This window comes from Carettochelys insculpta, chromosome 25, assembly GCF_033958435.1.
Source record: "Carettochelys insculpta isolate YL-2023 chromosome 25, ASM3395843v1, whole genome shotgun sequence".
NCBI classification, from domain to species: domain Eukaryota; kingdom Metazoa; phylum Chordata; order Testudines; family Carettochelyidae; genus Carettochelys; species Carettochelys insculpta.
This window is the reverse complement of record NC_134161.1, coordinates 1,147,879-1,166,320: the sequence shown is the minus strand read 5'-3', so window position 1 is coordinate 1,166,320 and position 18,442 is coordinate 1,147,879. Positions and strand designations below refer to the sequence as shown.

Sequence of the window (18,442 nt, the reverse complement as noted above, 5' to 3'; positions counted from 1 at the left end):
GTGCTGTGACAACAGGGAGAGACTGATACAGGTTGAATCCCTCTAATCTGGAACTCTCTCCCAGGGCGGAGAGCCCAGCTGGACTGGCAGCCAGGAGCTCTGCTGAGGTGTGAGTGGTGAGGGCTGATGGCTGGGAGGGGAGCCCAGGAGTGGGGGGCCAGTAAGGGTGCCTGGCAGCTGAGGGAGAGTCTTGAATCCAGCAGCATAGGGACTGGCCTTGATCTCCCCAAGTCCAGCAAGCTTCCTGGTTCAGGACTGCTCGGGTCTCAAGGGTGCTGGATTAGGGAGGTCCAACCTATAGGGGATAGGAGCTAAGCTGGGGGAAGGGAGTGTCACTTTTCTTGCTTTCCTGTGGCTGAGTCCCACTTTGTAACTTACACTCCCGGGAGACCAGCCATAACATCATGGGACAGTCCAGCTCCGGAGAGGGTATGTTTGTAAAGAGTAGAACAGGAAGCAAAGGAGTTCCATTCCTAGTTGCATTACATGCTCAGTGTGAGGCCACAGTCAAGTCTCCTACGTAAGTTTTCAAAGTGGCTGTTAGTTTTGGATGCCCCATTTTAGGAGCCTTGGGCCTGATTCTAAGAAGTGGTCACGAATTTGAGGAGTCCAACTGGAAATCCTAGGACCTACCTTTCAGCACCCTTGAAAATCATCCCTAAGGTCTCCAGCTGGGCTCCCAAAATTAATGATGATTTCTGAGAATCCTAGCCTGCTCTCCTCCATCCCCACTGCTGAAAGAAGATAATACTCCTGCCCCAGTATCTGACATGCATTACCCAGTTTCCTCAATTGTAAGGTAACATTGGCATAAACCTTCTGCCAGAAGTGGTTGGCAGCATCCAGGCCCGATTCAATATCTAGGGGTTCCTTTTCATTCACCTCACACAGAGCTGGCTCGAGCCCCCACCCAGTAGCCTGGGAAATTCACACACCTCTGGGCGCCTCAGGGCGGCAATGCTTCCCCACTCGCAAGCACAGAGTCTGAGTGCAGAAAAGAAACTTTTAATGGAGGAGGTGGAGAAGTCACATGGCATTAGCTTGGGAAAATACCACACCCAGAGTTCATAACCAACCCTCAAGTAACTGTCCCAGCTCACATGGATTAAGCAGTGTCCTTTGCCTCTCAGACTCACCAGTCCAATACTGCAAGGGTCCCATTCACATACCCAAACTTTCTCCGTACCCCACTTCAAATGCCTCACTTATGACTCTGTCCAGTCTGTGCAGGCCCTGACACATCACTCTGATGCATTCCCTCATTGAGCCTGACACTGCTACCTTTCTGCTGGTCCAGTGTCCTCCTTGCTCCTGCCAGCTGTCCTGCTGGCTGCCCGCTCCTGCCGGCCACCTGTCCGCTGTATTGTGGGTTTTTGCCTTACAGCAAAACCCTCTGATTCCAGCTCTATCTGGCTTTAGCTGCCGGTGATTTTAGCTCTCAGTGAGTTCAGTTCATAGTGGCTTCAGCTCTGGACCTGGCCACAGCATCCACCAAGGTGGATTCTCACAAAATAATCTTAAAGCCCAGCTTCAGATCTATCTTTGAACAGTGCAGGGGGACTAGTCCAATCAGTCATATAGCTGTACAGCCAGCTGGTTCAAAAACTTTCCTTCCCCCTCCTTCTGCCTTATAATGCTCAGATGGAGGGAGTCCTATGCAATCCATATCTTACAAAGTGATGATGACTGCCCTGTACCTGGACAGCAACTTCAAGTTTTGGTGAGACTGCGCAATTCTTACACCAGACGATAGCATAAATTGTGACTTTGCAACAACATGGTGTTTACAATAGGTGAGACCTCATTCTTTCACCTGCTACCCATCAGGCTTTGTTTACAAGGTATTACATATGCACACCTTTGCATTGTCATGCAAATGATCTCTAAAGGACACATTCCCCAAATGCTTCAGCAGTACTGAGCTCCTGCTGGCATATTCCTTACATCAGTAAACGATTACATGAGGCTTTGGGAGCCCAGATGAGAGGCACACAGCAAATGACAGAGCTGTTGATGCCCTGGTACTCAAGAGGCAATGCACTGTTCTTGCCTTCCACCACAATCAATTCATGGACTAAAGACCATGTTTTAGCTGTAGGGTTCCTTCCGCTCTTGATAACTAACGTCAGTGTTGGGCTGGCTGCTGCTGCCAGTCATATCCTTGTCTCCTCTCCCCACAATCAGGTGTGTAGGCTTTTCAGTGATGCACTTTGTAATCTCTGAGCAAGCTCCACTAAAGTAGACTTGTCTGGAACTTGAATGTGAAGTCTGGAACCTCAGTTCACCCCACTGAAAATGGTAGGGGCTGGAGGAACACAGTTTGGATCTGGTTGGAATATCTAGAGTCCCTGGGTGTCCACTAAGTCAGACCTGTCTTTAGTGCCAGCAATGGGAGCTGGTGCTGTCATACCCTCTCACCTTGCAGGGACTTGAGTTATTGTCTACATTGATGTTCCTTTTTACAAGAGCTCAGCAGCCCAGAGCCAGATGGAACTAGCATTCCAATAAGAGGCGCTGGAGGCTTTTTGGAAAAAGTTCAGTCTACAAATAACACTGCATCACCTCTTGCTGGCAGCTGCAGTGGTCCTGCCAGGAAGGTGAGTTTGATGATTAGAGCCCAGCTGTGACTACAGCCACTTGCCCCCTGCCTCTCAGTTTAGGATCAGACACTCCATCTCCTTCACTGCTCAACCCCTTCAAATGTCAGCCCTTCTCCAGCAGTTGGTATTGGGAAGTGAGGCCATCAACAGGCATCTGTGTCCAATAACTGTTACTGTGGCCAGAGCACAGCCCCAGATTAAAAACTGGAGAGAAGCGAGAGCCAGGCTCTCCCTGGAGACATTACTGTTAGCAGCCCATCTGAATCCTTGATTTGAGAGGCTGGGAGCTGCCAAGTCTGCTCCTTGTGGAGACATCCAAGATCTCACTAGGAATAACTGTTCTGTGCATGAGTGACATAACACACCAGCCCAAAGCACACACCTGACCTAGCCTGCTGCACCTCTCACAGGGGGTGTGCTTCCTCCACCAAGGAGGGAAAGGGAACCGGGCTGAGCTTCCCTGTGGGCCATGCACTTGTTATTTGAAGAGTCTTGCGTTTGGACTTTACATGCAGTCTGATGTCAGTCAGAAGGGCCTAAGAGCGTGAAATGGGATGGAGCTGATTGGGGTGGCAGCCCCAGCCAGGAGCTTGTGGTCTGTTCTGCACAGAATCAACAGCAGACAGTGGGAGATGCCTATCCAAGGAGGCAACAAGAGACTGGGGGAAGAAGAGGTGGAGGGGTCATGAAAACCTGCCTGTCTGATCAGAGAGAGTGAGTGGGTGAAGGAAATAGGAGCATGAGGAAGAACCTGGGGGCATAGTTATTAGTGCAAAACAAAATCTTTATCGGTTGTCTCCTCCAGGCTCTTCTGCTGCATCTCTGCCTAGGATACTGTTCCTAGAGGGGACAAGACTGGGATGTGTGGGTCACTCCCAGGGTATGGCTGGCCATCTATATTTAGCTCTCTATTGTCTGTGCCCAGCTGGCCCTGAGCCTTCTCATTAGCTAGCATGCTAAGACCCTGCAGGATGAATTTCTCTACAGGACCCAGCGCTGCCCAGGAAATAGGATGATCAGTAATGGTGCTTTAAACTCCCCAAGGAGCACTGGCGCTGAGCTGAGACCTGCTAGGTTGCATCTTTTTCATCTGGCATTTGCAGTCATGACCACAAAGAGGACCCTAATGCTAATCTCTGCAGTAAAGGAGAGAGTAGCACTGTGGCAGGCCCAGCAACGCTGTCCAGATCTTGCTCCATGGACACGCGCTCTCCTCTGCTGTATGAAGCGTTCCTGCCCTTTCAAGGTGCTACAGAGTCCTGGGGCAGGAGGGACAAATCAGCACTGTCACGTGGCACTGTGGAAGTGGGCTGCTCTGTCTTCAGAGCTTAGCGAGTCAGCCTGGCCTAGAAAAATGAGCATGGGACTTCTGGCTCCTATGTCATCCCCTATGTGAGGTGGTGATCCCTCAATTCCCAAGGTGGGGTGTGTGGTGTAGGGAGGAAATCAATGGATGTTGGTAGGCTGTGTCCGCACACAGGAGCGATGGGTACAGGAGCTGTGAAAGGCTGTTTTGGTCCCTGCCTAGGAAACCCACCAGCGTCAAGACCTCAGTGGCTTGATGCCCAGGCCTGCGTTTGCTCTGCAGCAGTCGGACAGGAGCTGTCGTCCCCTTTCAGCTCTGGCTGCACTCCCGTTATTTTACAGCACTGAAGTGCTGGTTATGTCTTCTCCAACTCCCAGTTCAGGAACTCCTCTGGGCAAAGGCTACTGAGGCTGCTTCCTGCCTAGCCCCCCACATTTCTAACCTATGGGAGCCATTCAAGGAGGGATGCACGCCAAGTGGGGTTTTGGAACCGGTAGTGCAGGGGGAGTGGTCTCCTCTCAGGCTTTGTACATGGGGGTGCTTGCCCTCTTTAGCCTCCTTTCCCAAGCACGACATCTCCTTGTCGTGGTCAAAGGAGCATTAAACGGATGTTTCTATTTGCAGGGAGGACTGTGATTGGCTCCGCAGCTAAGGACATTGTTTTGCAGGGGGCTGGGTTGGCCTCTGAGCACTGCTACATCGAGAATGTGCGTGGGACCCTCACCTTGCACCCTTGCGGGAATCCCTGCACCATTGATGGCCTGCAGGTTAGGCAGCCCACGCGACTGACCCAAGGTAAGAGGCCTGCCCTGGGCAGTGAGGGCGTGCGCTGCTGCGCACACATGCGTTCCGCCCCAGCACGTCAAGGGAGACGCCTGCGGCAGTGGTGTCTGGCGGCAGCAGCTCCAGTGAGTTGCCAGCATTGGGTTACAGTGGGGGAGGGGCTGGGGGTGCCTGGCCCTGGAAGAGGGGAGGGAGACTGGGTTAAAGTGGGGGGTTGGGGGTGCCTGGCCCTGGAGGAGGGGAGGGAGACTGGGTTAAAGTGGGGGGCTGGGGGTGCCTGGCCCTGGAGGAGGAGAGGGAGACTGGGTTAAAGTGGGGGGCTGGGGGTGCCTGGCCCTGGAGGAGGGGAGGGGGGATTGGGTTACAGTAGGAGAGGAGTTGGGGGTGCCTGGCCCTGGAAGAGGGGAGGGGGGATTGGATTAAAGTGGAGGGCTGGGGGATGCCTGGCCCTGGAGGAGGGGAGTGGGGATTGGATTAAAGTGGAGGGCTGGGGGTGCCTGGTCCTGGAGGAGGGGAGGGGGACTGGGTTAAAGTGGAGGGCTGGGGGTGCCTGGCCCTGGAGGAGGGGAGTGGGGTTTGGATTAAAGTGGAGGGCTGGGGGTGCCTGGCCCTGAAGGAGGGGAGGGGGACTGGGTTAAAGTGGAGGGCTGGGGGTACTTATTATGGTTTTTTAAAGAAGGGCTACTTTATTTAAAAACAAAAATTGAGAAACAGTGGTGTTGATGTGAACTTTGCTCCTTCCTGCTCAAGACCCTATCCCCAGGTGCAGCATTTTCCTTGTCCTCATTTGCTCTCCAGCACGGGGCAAAAGTAACTCACATTTCTGACTGGTACAAATCACTGTGTGCATTGCTCTTAAAATAGGGGTTACAAAAAGTACGGTTTGATGTTATTTATTAAGGACCATCTCGTATTCACATGCACTGCGGCTCTTCAAGTATTGATTTCATAACCAAATTTGAAGAAATGGCTCTTCTTGCTGTTTTGGTTGGGACCCCTGGTCGAGTCACATGGTTGAGATTTACCTTGCTTAGACTGCCACTTCTTTGAGGAAGGGTCCTTGTGTCTCCGCTTGACGCTTTACAGAGCTTGATGGGCTCTACATCATTGTAAACGGGCCTTCTTGTTGGTGTCATTCTAAAACTTTGATTGCCATGGTTGTGTGCTGCAAGAGTGTGGCTCTAGAGCAGTGATGGCTAGTGAGTGGGCCATACGTGTGACCTGCTTCATCGCAGTGGGCTGCAAGATTTTTTCTAACCAAGACGGTTTCCAGGGGTAAGGCAGTGTTGTTCATGGGGCTCGTGTATCTAGACTTCGTGGGTGTGCTGACTGAACCATGATGGCGCTTTGAGTGGATGCAGAGGGAGCGTGCGGCTCTCACAGTCAGTGTTGTGTGCAGTCAGCAAGCACCTCACTTCACGTGTCCTTGCTTTACAGGAATGTCACGTTAGTAATACCAGTAGGAAAAAACCATCCTGGATAAACCAGTGGAATCTGGAAACACTGTGACAAAGATAAACAAACATCTTGCAGGCCGCATGTAGAACTTCAGTGGGCTGTAGGCTAGTAATTCTTATGGCCAGCTGGTGCCGTCCATTCAGTCAGTGGGCGCTGAACACTGTGTGGAGGAATAAAGAGATGTGAGCCTTGTGCCGCCTGGAGAAAATCTCAGCCTAGACGAAATGGTGCAGTGTGGGCTCTAGGGTTGCAGGCACCATGTTACAGGATAGTCCAGAGTCAGACAGTCTTTCTCCCACCTGGCTCTTGACAGAGGAGCACAGCATTTGCCAGAGCAAATCTTACCTAGCCCTGATTCCTCTGCCTGCTGCACTGGATTAGTCCATATTGCTATGGGTCCTGGATTTTCATGCAGCGCCCGGTGAACAAGAGGAGGCTGAAAGGCCCTGTCACGTGTGGAGCTGCATGGGGCTTTGGAGTGAGGTCTTGGCCCAGCTCAAGACAGTGCTAGAAATAGGATTCTGAACTGTACAGACCACAGCTGTGATCCTGTCTGATAATTCAGATGACCACTGGGCTGTGAGGTGGAGCTGCTTCGACCTAGGTGTGAGGATGGTCTGAGCCACTAACCGCTCAGTAAGGTGTTTTGTGAGGGAGTGGACACACACCTCTGCTGACAGTGTTAGGGAGTAGGTACACTACTAAGCAGATTAGTCCATCATGTGCTGGCCCTGTTCTGTATGGCACAGCTGGCCATCATTCTGTCAAGCTCCAGATCTTCCTCGGTACAACAGGGAAGGGATGAAATCTGTGGTGCCCCCATTTGGGCCCTTGTCCCAGACAGGAACACCACATTCTCCCATCTAGCTACCTGGCACCTTGTGAGCCAAAGCCCAATGCAGCCACTCCCCAGGTGTCAGATGGCACCTTGTACCTGTTGCCTTCGATTTGGAGCACGCAATACAGAGTGCAAAGCAGGTTGTTACTTTTTCTAGCAGTTGTCACAGGAAATGGCGAACCAGCAGTCCTGGGTTCTATGGCTGACCCTGTTACTGACTCACTGTCTTGAGGCCTCTTTCTGCTTCAGTTTCCTCACTTGTAAAAGGGTGTGCTAACAGTGGCCGCACTTAGTAAAGCATTTTGAAACCCTGGCAAAAATGCTAGTGTTATCAGTAATTCCCCAAGGCACTAGCTCTGCAAGTCCACAAGTCACATAACTTCTTTGTTCAGTAGAATGAGCAGAGAATTGGCAGTAAGGACTCCTGGGTTCTTTTGTTCCTGACTTTGCTATTGAGGGTCTTGCTATTACCTGTCTGTGCCCCCATTTGTGTTTGTGAGATGGAGATACCAACTCCCACCCTCAAAGGGAAGGGGAGATTGAGCCAGTTGATGTCTGCACCAGGCTTTAAAGGAGCTGAGGGCCAGTACTTCGGAGCTCAGACTATCAAAACAAAAAGCAGTCCAGTAGCACTTTAAAGACTAACAAAATAACTTATTAGGTGGTGAGCTTTCGTGGGACAGACCTACTTCTTCAGACCATAACCATACCAGAACAGACTCAATAGTTAAGGCACGGAGAACCAAAGATAGTTATCAAGGTTGACAAATCAGAAAAATTGTAATCAAGGTGAGCAAATCATAAGAGAAGAGGGACAGAAGGGCAGGGGGAGTCAAGGGTCCCATAAACAAAGTATGTAAAAAAAGTCAATATAATGACCCAGGTAATTGGCGTCCTGGTTCAAACCACGTGTTAATGTGTCGAATTTGAATGTAAAAGAGAGCTCGGTACTCTCTCTTTGCAGGCGATTCTTAAAGTTCCTTTTCAGTAAAATACAGACTTTCAGGTCATTAACAGAATGGCCCACTCCATTAAAGTGCTGGCTGACAGGCTTGTGAGTTAAGAGCTTTTTGATGTCTGTTTTGTGTCCATTCATTCTTTGTCTAAGCGTGTTTACTGTTTGTCCTATATACAAAGTATGTGGCCATTGTTGGCACATGATGGCGTAGATGATGTTAGTAGAGGAACATAAGAATGTGCCCGTGATTCTATGAATAACCTGGTTAGGTCCAGTGATGGTATCTCCAGAATAGATATGTGGACAAAACTGTCAACAGGGCTTGTTGCAAGGAAAAGTTCCAGGATTGGTGCTATTGTGGTATGGTCTGTGACTGCTGGTGAGAATCCTCATAAGGTTGGGGCATTGTATGTAGGAGAGAACAGGCCTGTCACCTAGGGCCTTCTGGAGTGTGGCATCCTGATTAAGGGTGGTTTGTAGGTTTTTAATGCTGAGCTCTGACTGTGGTGTAAGTAATCCCCACAAACTCTGATTCCTTATTGGCAAAATAGGCCCTAAAATACGTGCAAGGGGCTACCTTTCTGTACAGGCTGCCCTGCTGAGGTTTTAGCTCTTGCTGTGCCTCATAAATACTCCCTCCCCCCATTTAGCTGTAAATGACCCATTGAGACTTAATGCTTCATGGCTGAATGAGGTCTTTGACAGCATTGGCCCTAGTGTTAAACACAGGAGTCAGTAGTTAACAGCTTCTAGCAGTTACATTGTTGGTGTTTGTGATAAAGCAGCTTCATGGAACAGAAGGAATCTTTGTGCTCATTTTTTGCTTACATGTTACTTAGGACTCTTGCATTTTTACAGATCTGGTGACCTGTGGGATTCCTAATTCATATTTATGCCGGGACAAGTGCAGCTCATCTCAGAATGAGGATGGTGGGTGTGTCTGATCAGGACTGAGGTGTACTTGCAGAGCTGCATGAGGAGGGGATCCCATGGCTGAGAATAACAGGTGCATCTGGGGGTTGGAGTAGAAGGACATTGGTAGAGCTGGGGAGTAGAGAAGTCCAGGGCTGGAGTAGAAGTGTGTGTGTGTGTGTGTGCGGGGCAGGGTGTATAGATTTGGATTGAGAGGCACTGTAAGAGGTGGCGATGCGGGGAGACCAGAGGAGGAATAGCAAAGACCTTTGAGCTGGGATTGACGGACTTGGATGATGACACTCTGCCCTGTGTCTTGGTCCAACCCAAGGGTGCCCAACCTTTTTCATCGGAAGCCATACAACAATTTTTTTACGTGTTCTGGGCGCCGAACACAAAATAGCCCCAAACCATTACCACCCACCCGCACCCAGGCTTAACTCCCTCACAGCTCAAACTGCCCCCTCCCGTCCCTACACGTAACCCCCCTCGCAGTTCCAAACTGCCACGCCCAAACCCAGAATTAACTTCCCCAGCAGCTCCGCATGCTGCTGCCCACCACCGCTCCTTTGCCAGGCTGTCTCCTCTTCACCGCTGCTGCGTGGCTCCCCCAGTCCTACTCCTGCCACAAACGTCGCAGCAGCGGCTCTGAGCTTTTTATTGGTCAAAGTGCCGCAGGCAGCTCCAGCTTGAATACCCCCACCGCTTCTCTCTGCCCCGCCATGCTGTTCGGCAGCCAGAGGAGGAGTCTGGTGGCAGAGGCAGGAGTTGCAAATGGCTCCTGAAAGAGTCACATACATCTCTGTGCCACCCAGCTGCCTTTTAAAATGGCGCTGCTGCTGGCTCCATGGGCCAGATTCCTTCCTGCGGGCTGTGTGTTGGACACTGCCAGTCTAACCAGTTCCACGGTTTCCCCTCTTCCATGTCCTAGTACTGACTGGGAGCACTCTGCATGCAGATCCATGCCTCACAAATGCTGGTTCCTGGAAGACGCTATTCACAGGAATCTGATGTGTGTTGAGAATCTGAGCAAAACCTGGCTGCTCCCAGTGAGTATGGTCAGTGAAAATCCTTTGGCCTTGCTAATAAAACCCCAGGGAGAGAGAGAGGCTAAATCAGATTTGTCCTAATTTACCATCTAACCTGAGGATTTACTCCCAGTTACAATCAGCATAAACAGATCCCACTACTCCTTCTCTGTGCCTGTCTGGCAAGTCCATTGCACATAGAGTGAGTGAGCCAAAGCCCAATGCAGCCACTCACCCTGTGGCCCAGAGGCAGTCTGGACAGATGCACCCCAAATGCTAACAATGCATGTGTGTCTGCATTTCTTTGGGTTGTATCTCACAGCAGAGCTGGGACCTGATCCCACCATATGCTGGCTGCTGAAAGTGACTCCCAAGACATGCTCTGTGCAGAGGCACTGTGGGTTGTTATTACGGTGTGATCATTTTGCTGCCTGGCCTCTAGGGAAAGGGAGCAATTCAGTCAATGATTGTACAGTAGAGACATGGGTCTGGTACAGACCTTTGACAGTGGTGAAGTTCTTCAGACCTGACCCTTCTCCCCTCCCCCTGCAATCCCATTGCTGCTTCCTCCACCTCCTTCTGTGCCCCTGGTGGCCATGTCTTGCAGTCTGTCCCAGGTGCTCTGGTGTGAAACTGGCAGGTAGGTTCTTGTTCTCTGAAACCTTACGTTTCCAGAGCCTTCACCCTTAGGGAGATCTCTGAAGGGAACAGAGACAGTGAGGTAGGTGCAACAAGCATCCTTTGCCCCATGCTGCGTACTAGTGCTTCTGGCCAATGACGTACTGTCCTGATTCATTCTGTGCTGTCTCATTTTGTACAGCATTTAAGATATTCTTTTAATTCTCCTCTTTGGATTGCCCAAGTTGTGCTGCTAGGGATGGTGCCCTCTGCTATACCTGGTATCCTGTGGTGGACATTACAATTGGCAGTTGTTACTTCAGTGGAGATAGCAGCAGTGATGGTAGCAGACTCTGGAAGTGAAGCTGTTCAGAATTCAGCCATTTCTTCTGATGGTTATATATATTTTCCACATTACTCTGGAAACATTGAACCAGATGCGTGGACACTCAAATTTGTACAGAAAATTACACACAACAAGCAACTCCAGAGCTGGAGCATCTGAAGACCATCATTTAGGACTGTTAGAAAGCAGACAATAATTAAGCCAAGACACAGAGGCTGAAGATCAACCAACTCGTTGGCTGTGCTTATTTTGGAAACATGGTTAGAGTCCTTCATTGTATTCAGTTCTGGCCCACACCTCTGTGCTCTCTTTCTGTCTGGAGTCACTCTGTTGACTTCACTGGAATTTCGTTGCTGTAACAGAGAACTGACTATGGATCACACATCCTAGAGCATTATGTTTTACATCTTTCAGGCTGTAGGAGCCCTCCTGAGGATCATGTTTGTCTAAAGAATTTTTACTGCTTCTGTTTGATTACAAAATGGGAATTTCCTATGGACATCCCCAGAGCTGAGGTCACCCTTGGTGGGGATGGGGAAAAGTAATGCTATGTTAATTTACCAGCACTGAATGAGCTCAGGCCATGAACAACTAGGGGGAAAAAATCACTCAGAACATTTCCAGGTTCCACAAGGACAAAGAGGCTAATTTTCCATGCCCCATCCTCCAGTCACTTTTGTTTATAGTGCTGAAGTCAATATCTTTCTGCAAAGATGGTGTCATATTTTCCACAGCTGTTTTAGTTTTCTGGCTGAATCACTTTTTCTGATCATACTCTTAATTTTTTTTTAATTTTTATTTTGCAATCTGGAACCCTTCCCTTGGGTGTTTACATGATTGTCCATCAAAATCCCTGTTGATATTCTTCTTCATGACTGAGTCACTCAGAAATCTTCAGTCACCACCAGACTTCTGTTGCAGCCTAGATTGCTTCTTAACTCCAGGAAATATTTGGTGCCATTGGAATTCTTCTTAGGGGCATGTGTCACATACACTCCCCTCCTGCCAATAAAATATGGCTAATCAATACTGTTTCTAAGCTCTAAGGGGAAAGATGGGGGAAATGACCATGCTGTATGTATTGCTAGCACAGCGGATCCTTAGCTTAATGTTTTCCCTGGCATGTAATGTTACCTCTAACTTCTTTCATCTGTGTGTGGAATATATTTTTATGTGCATGAAGGCATGTGTGAATGTGCACCACCATGCAAAACTTAGCTGTAGGAGTTCTGCTAATCAGTTGGACAGCATTTGAACTGAATATCCCATTTTGTGACTTATTTCCCAGAATTATGTTGTATGTATGGGAAGAATATCTCTCTTCCCATTTACTTTGGTACCCCTGTGTATTGTATGTGGTAAGATGGTTGTACAACCCCCTCAAAACCCATCTTCCATTCTCAAGCTATTGTCTGCTCCCCTAAGCTGCATTGGAGATGAAACCCCTTCAGCCTATTTGCAAAATTGTTTTCCAAAATTGTCATGTGGATTCAGAACCACGGGGTCATAACCTTCACTGATCCCCATGGCATGCAGTGCAGCTAGTGTCCCAGCTTGGGTTCCAGTATGTTGTAGGGTGCCGGTCTGTTTCATGCTACTTTCAGGTGTCACCTTATGGCAAGAGAACTCTGGAGAGTGTTTGGATCTGGGTCCGGTAATTCAGGGAGTAAATTGCCCATGAGGAATGAATCAGGAAGAAATCAAACCAAGGAAAAGCCTCTGCTGAATGGTCGTAACAGTGAGACACAGACACTCCCATATTGCTTGGGATGGAGGAGATATGCAATGGGTGGAAAGGGGGATCAGCCACAGAATTCTAAGTACTATAGATCCCTTACAATGGTCTTGCTGATCACATGAGGGAGCTGAGCCTTCTCACTCTCCAGGGAATTATATCCTTTCGCTCCATGTCCTCAGTGTGAGGTTTTACATGCAAATAGAAATGCTGCTTTTGTGCTAAGTTTACAAGTTTGTTTTGTTTAGCTTTGAATCCTGATAGGTTTCCATCCGCTCCAGGGGCTGCTCTGAACTCTGTCCCCAACTGCAGCTGGTCATAGGAGTTCACAGCAGGGTAAAGCTGAACTGACTGCTAATTTTATTGCCTAAGATCGGCATAAAGTGCAAGGTGTAAACCAACAATCTGCAAGAGTAGGAAGTAAACTTGTCCGAGTTCACTGCTTCACTAGCTTCAAGCAAGAGACATAACTGTACAGAGTACATTGTACTAAACGGCACTACTGCCCTCTACTGGCTGCACTCAGAACCCGTCTGCTGCATGTCAGAGGCCCTGTAGTGCTCATGTACAACACAGGTCTCCCCCATCTCGGCTCGCAGGGGTTGGTGCTTTGCGAATGGGAAGCAGGGGGCTGGGTTCCGGCACAGTATTCCTTTGAAGCTCCGAGTGCCAGGGCACGGGTTAGACCAGGCGGCCTGTAGAGCCTTGTGGACCTGCCAGTGTGGAGGAGATTGCAGGGTGGGGCTGAGCTTGTATTATTTTTATCTTCAGCCTGTTCCCGGTAAACTGGCAAGTGAGAGCCCGGCGCGGAGCTCTCACACTGTTCTGAGACCAGCCAGGAGGGGACGAGCTCAGCTGGTTGCCGTCCGTGTTCATTGCCTGTGGGCTCCTCCCTTTGAGGCTACTGCCAGTTGTGCTCCCCCAGCGCACGTGGAGCGGCGGCGGCAGGGGGAGGAAAGGCCCAGGGCGGCAGTATGTCGGTGCGGCGGGAGGCGGGGGGTCCCTGAGAAGGGGCCTAGCGCAGCACAAAGGCAGGCGCCGGGCTACAGGCACTTGCACCTCCTGCCGGGGGAGGAGGGGCGCGCCGCGCCGCCCGCACCCTCCTCTCCGCCCCGCTCCGGAGAGGCGGGGACGACACCAAATCCTTCAGGGCAGCCTCGTCCGGCAGCCCAGCCCGGCGCGCTGTCTGCCTCCCCTCCCTGCCGTGGCGCCCCCGCTCGCTCTCCCCTCCCCTCCCGGGGGCGGTGCGCTCCCCTCCATTGGAGCCGCGGCCGCTCTGTCTGCGGGGAGGAGCCGCCCCCTGAATAGCCCCTTCGCCGCTCCGGGGCTGGCACCGGGGCGCCCGGCAGCGGCGCGGAACAAGCCCGAGCAGGCCGGAGTGGGGCTCGTGGTCAGTGCCCCGCCCGCGTACCTCGGAGACCGCCCCCCGGGCCGGCCGAACGGCGCAGCGCGGGTAGGGGCCGGGGCGGGCGGGCGGGCGGCTGCCGGCGGACGTGGTTCGGGGACTAGGCGAGCCCGGCCCGGCCCTGAGCACGGGGAGCCGAGGGGCCCTGCAGCCTGGGCTGCTTCGCCTCGCACCGCTGGGAGCCCGGGCGCCCGCGTCCGGGTCCGGCCGGAGGAGCGCCCCGCGCTCGGGGGGACTTGGCGTGGGGGGGAGCCCCCGTGCGTGCTGGGCGCCCGACGGGAGAGGAGCCCGTCGCTGTGCCAGGCGGCGGGGAGGCCAGGGCTGCTCCTTGCGCCATTGGGCTCTAATTATGACTCCTCCTTCCCGCTATTTTGGGAGCTAAACTGTGGTACCAGAATTAGCTTTGGGCGCCGGCGTGTGGCAGATGGCACCAGTCCCCTCCCACTTGGCTTTTGGCTAGCCAGGGCTGTGTCTTGCGGGCGCCCTGCTGTGTGCCACCGCATGCGTGTCTGTGATGGTTTTAAAAGGGTGTCATCGTAGACCACCGCGTACTTGAAAATAATTGGTTTTGTTTGTACGAGGAGGGGGTCAATTTATGCCCAGTTCTGCCCCCCCCCAGTATACAAAGGATGTGGATGTGCTGGAGCAGGTCCAGTGGAGGGCAACAAAAATGATTAAGGGGCTGGAGCACATGACCTACGAGGAGAGGCTGAGGGATTTGGGCTTGTTTAGTTTGCAGAAGAGAAGACTGAGGGGTGATTTAATAGCAGCCTTCAGTTTCCTGAAGGGGAGCTGTAAAAAGGATGGAGAAAGACGGTTCTCAGTGGTCACAGATGGCAGAACAAGGGGTAATGGTCTGAAGTTCCAGGACAGGAGTAGGTTGGATATTAGGAAAAACTGTTTCACCAGGAGGGTGGTGAAGCACTGGAATGTGTTGCCTAGGGAGGTGGTGGAATCTCCATCCCTGGAGGTTTTTGCGTCTCAGCTTGACATAGTTGTGACTGGGATGACTTAGTTGGAGTTGATCTGGCTTGGGGCAGGAGGCTGGGCTTGATGACCTCTTGATTCTATGATTTCCCCCTGTGATGTGTTGACATTTTTCTCTGAGACCTCAACAGCTGCACTTCTGCAACCAACTTCTAAAAAGCTGCAAATAGCGTGAATTGCTAGCTAAATATTTTCCCTGTGTGTTATCCATGTGATGAATATATGCTTGACGGGAATGAATTGCATATATTTTCATGTGCCGGATGCATGGTCATCCCAAAGGAATGAAAATAGAAAGCTTGTTGTGCCCCCAGCCATCAGTTTTGTTTATGTCATAACAGAACTGCTAAAGATACAATACAAAATAAACTCAGCTCTGGTTGAAGTGACTTAAAACTTTGTTGAGGTAGAGTTGTACTTGTTTGGGCCATGGACATTTTCTTTTAAGCAGAGTGGTACAGATTAACTGTCTCTATCCCTAGTGTGATGCATTAAGGTGATTACATGCATCCATCGCTCCTGGGAGTAGTAAATGCCTGAATGACACATCTGCCCATCAGGGTTCCCTCTAATTTTTTTCCATCCATGTGCAAAATAAATATTGTTGCATGCACCCTGTCATGTGTCGTTGTTGACTAGCAATAGAAACACTGGCTGTGGGCACTGTGGGTGCTCTGCTAATCAGCTGGGAAACACCTGAATCTGTCCTGGCTGGCCACCTAAGCATTCAGCTTATAGGGAACATTGCTGCCCGGTGACTTGGCTTTTCTTGCTTTGTTGTTCAGGTATTGGGAAGATCCCAATATTTATTCTGGGTAGCTGTTGTGTGTTTGGGGGGAAGCAAACCACTTGTGTGTCTCTTGGTGTTTGGATTGCATTGCAGTCAGAAAACAGGGTTCTGTGTTACTTGACAAACCTCTCTTAGGAGTGGTGATTTATCTATGAATTTCCTGGAGAGGAGGAAGTCATACAAGGGGCTGGGGCTAGAGCCTGGACGGAGACCCACCCCATGAAGGATAATCCAAACCCCAGGAGATTAGGGAAGTGGGAGAATACAGGCTAGAATGTTTAGAACCAGAGAACAGATTGTTTTAGTAGGGAGATTTGCTCAACCTCCTCCCAAGTACAGCACTGATTATGTACTGGGGAGCTTTTGGAAAAGACCCAGGCATGTCATTGAGTCCCCAGACGATGTGTAAACCCAGCTGTCAGAGTTTATAAAAATCCCAGGATTTCTGCATGAGACTGCTTTTTTGTTTTTTTTTAAAAAAGGGAACGCAGGGAGCTTGTTGGAGTCTGTGCATAGAAGTGATTTTCCGTAAACCCCCACTCTCTCTTGTGAGAACTATCTGTTTCTCCTTGTCCCTGATTTTCTGCCTGTGTTCCCACTTATCTGCATCTAGTGTGGTGGGGTGGAGACAGGTTGGAGAATGGGCTTCTTGCTTACCTCCTGGTTCTTTACCAGACACTCCCCCCTTCTAGCCTGTTGTGAGAAATCAGAGAAGCTTGTGACGCTAGTGGAGGGGACACGGCGTCTATTACTATGAATGTAAATAAGTCCATAATAACAAAATACATGTCAAACAACAAAGCAATGCAAAAGAACTGTGAGCAAGGCCACAATAATAAAATGTGTCCAAATGCATAATAATGAGTGTAAACAAGGCTACAATAATAAAAAAAAGCATAAACCTGGTGCACTGGGACCCACGGGGTTTTGGATGGATGTGGATCACCATGCAGAGGGATGTGAAACTGGCAATTTGGCAGAGGCTAGAGAGGGTGGGGGAGGGGAAGGTTTCATTATGGCCTACGTTTCCCGGTATAGTGCAGCATCCTCTTGTTTCTCAAACATAACACAAGTAATGCTAACAATGAGGCAACTACAAGTCTTGTTAACAGGGTTGTTGATATAGGGGTCCTACAGCTCCCTGCACAGGCTGTCAGTTAACAAGAACCACTGGAGGGCATTCTCTGGAGCAGGGGCATGTGTTATGCAAAGCTCCTGAGTCTCCTGGTATGGCTGCTCCTGGTGTGGAGCTGTTGCCCTGCTTTTGGGGTGTTCCTCCTGTGACAATAGAGCAAGAGGTGCCTTGGGAGGCAGGGGACAGCCCTGTCATGGCTGTACCGGCTAATCCGCCATGCAGAGCAGAGGCTTGACAACAAAGTGACTTGTGTAGATTCTCCCTCTATCCCCCATAGGGAGAAGCATTTGTTTCTCAGCTGGTCTCCATGGCCACATCCTACCAAGTGATGAGATGTGTCTCCAGATGTTTGAATGATCCCGAGAAGTTTTTGTTCTGTTAAGACATTAAAGGTTCTAGCTATTTGCCAGAGACGATTGAAGGTAAATGTCACACTGCAACCAGCTTGCTGGGCTGCACAGCCCAGCATAGTGTTGCATGCTGTGCGGGAGAGAGTTCAGTGGTTTGAACATTGGCCTGCTAAACCCAGGGTTGTGAGTTTAGCCCTTGAGAGTCCCATTTAGGGATCTGGGGCAAACAGGTTAAAAAAATTGTCAGGATGGTGCTTGGTCCCTTCCAGTTCTAAAGACAGGTATATCTCTACTGTCCACCCAAGTGCTAGAAAGTGGATTTTGCTGCCTTTTGTTTGGTGTGCTTGGGGCAGAGGACAACAGGGTATTTAACAGCCAGCATGGATTTGTAAAGAACAGATCATGCCAGACCAATCTGATACCTTTTTTGATAAGATAACAATTCTTGTCGATAAGGGAGAAGCCGTTGATGTGGTATACCTAAACTTTAGTGAGGCATTTGAAATGGTCTCACATGATCTTCTTATCAATAAACTAAGCAAATACAACTTAGCTGGGGCCACTATAAGGTGGCTGTATAACTGGCTGGATAATTGTTCTCAGAGAGTAGTTATTAATGGTTTGTGGTCATGCTGGAAGAGCGTAACAAGTAGGGTTCTGCAGGGGTTTGTTTTTGGACCAGTTCTAGTCAATATCTTCGTCAACTATTTAGATATTGGCATAGAGAGTACGCTTATAAAGTTTGCAGATGATACCAAGCTCGGAGGGGTTGCAGCTGCTTTGAAGGATAGGGTCATAATTCAAAATGATCTGGACAAAGTGCAGAAATGGTCTGAGGTAAACGGGATGAAGTTTAATAAGGACAAATGCAACATACTCCACTTAGGAAGGAACAATCAGCTTCATACATATAGAATGAGAAATGACTGTCTAGGAAGAAGTATCACGGAAAGGGATTTAGGGGTCATAGTGGACCACAAGCTACGTTATAAGTCAACAGCGTGATGCCATTGCAAAAGAAAAAAAAGCAAACAAGAATCTGGGATGCATTAACAGGAGTGTTGTGAGCAAGACACGAAAAGTCATTCTTCTGCTCAGCTCAGTTCTGATTAGACCTCAATTACTGTATTGTGTCCAGTTCTGGGTACCACGTATCAAGAAAGATGTGGAGAAATTGGAGAAGGTCCATAGAA

At 50.0% G+C, this 18,442-nt stretch overlaps 1 protein-coding gene across 22 annotated transcripts in view; it reads left to right on the top strand.

The window, feature by feature from the left end:
- The window catches only part of PHLDB1 (pleckstrin homology like domain family B member 1), a 110,537-nt gene that overhangs the window by 17,686 nt on the left and 74,409 nt on the right, over positions 1 to 18,442 (top strand). For 20 of the 22 annotated variants that reach the window (XR_012642555.1, XM_074977173.1, XM_074977171.1 and 17 more), the window contains exon 4: positions 4,531 to 4,701. Coding sequence is in view for 19 of the 22 variants with exons in the window: in XM_074977173.1 (XP_074833274.1) it covers positions 4,531 to 4,701 (171 nt within the window). In the remaining 3 variants the exon portion in view is untranslated. Of the gene's footprint in view, positions 1 to 4,530; positions 4,702 to 13,794; positions 14,036 to 18,442 lie in introns of those variants that run through there. The other 2 variants (XM_074977180.1, XM_074977179.1) reach the window with 2 other exon arrangements.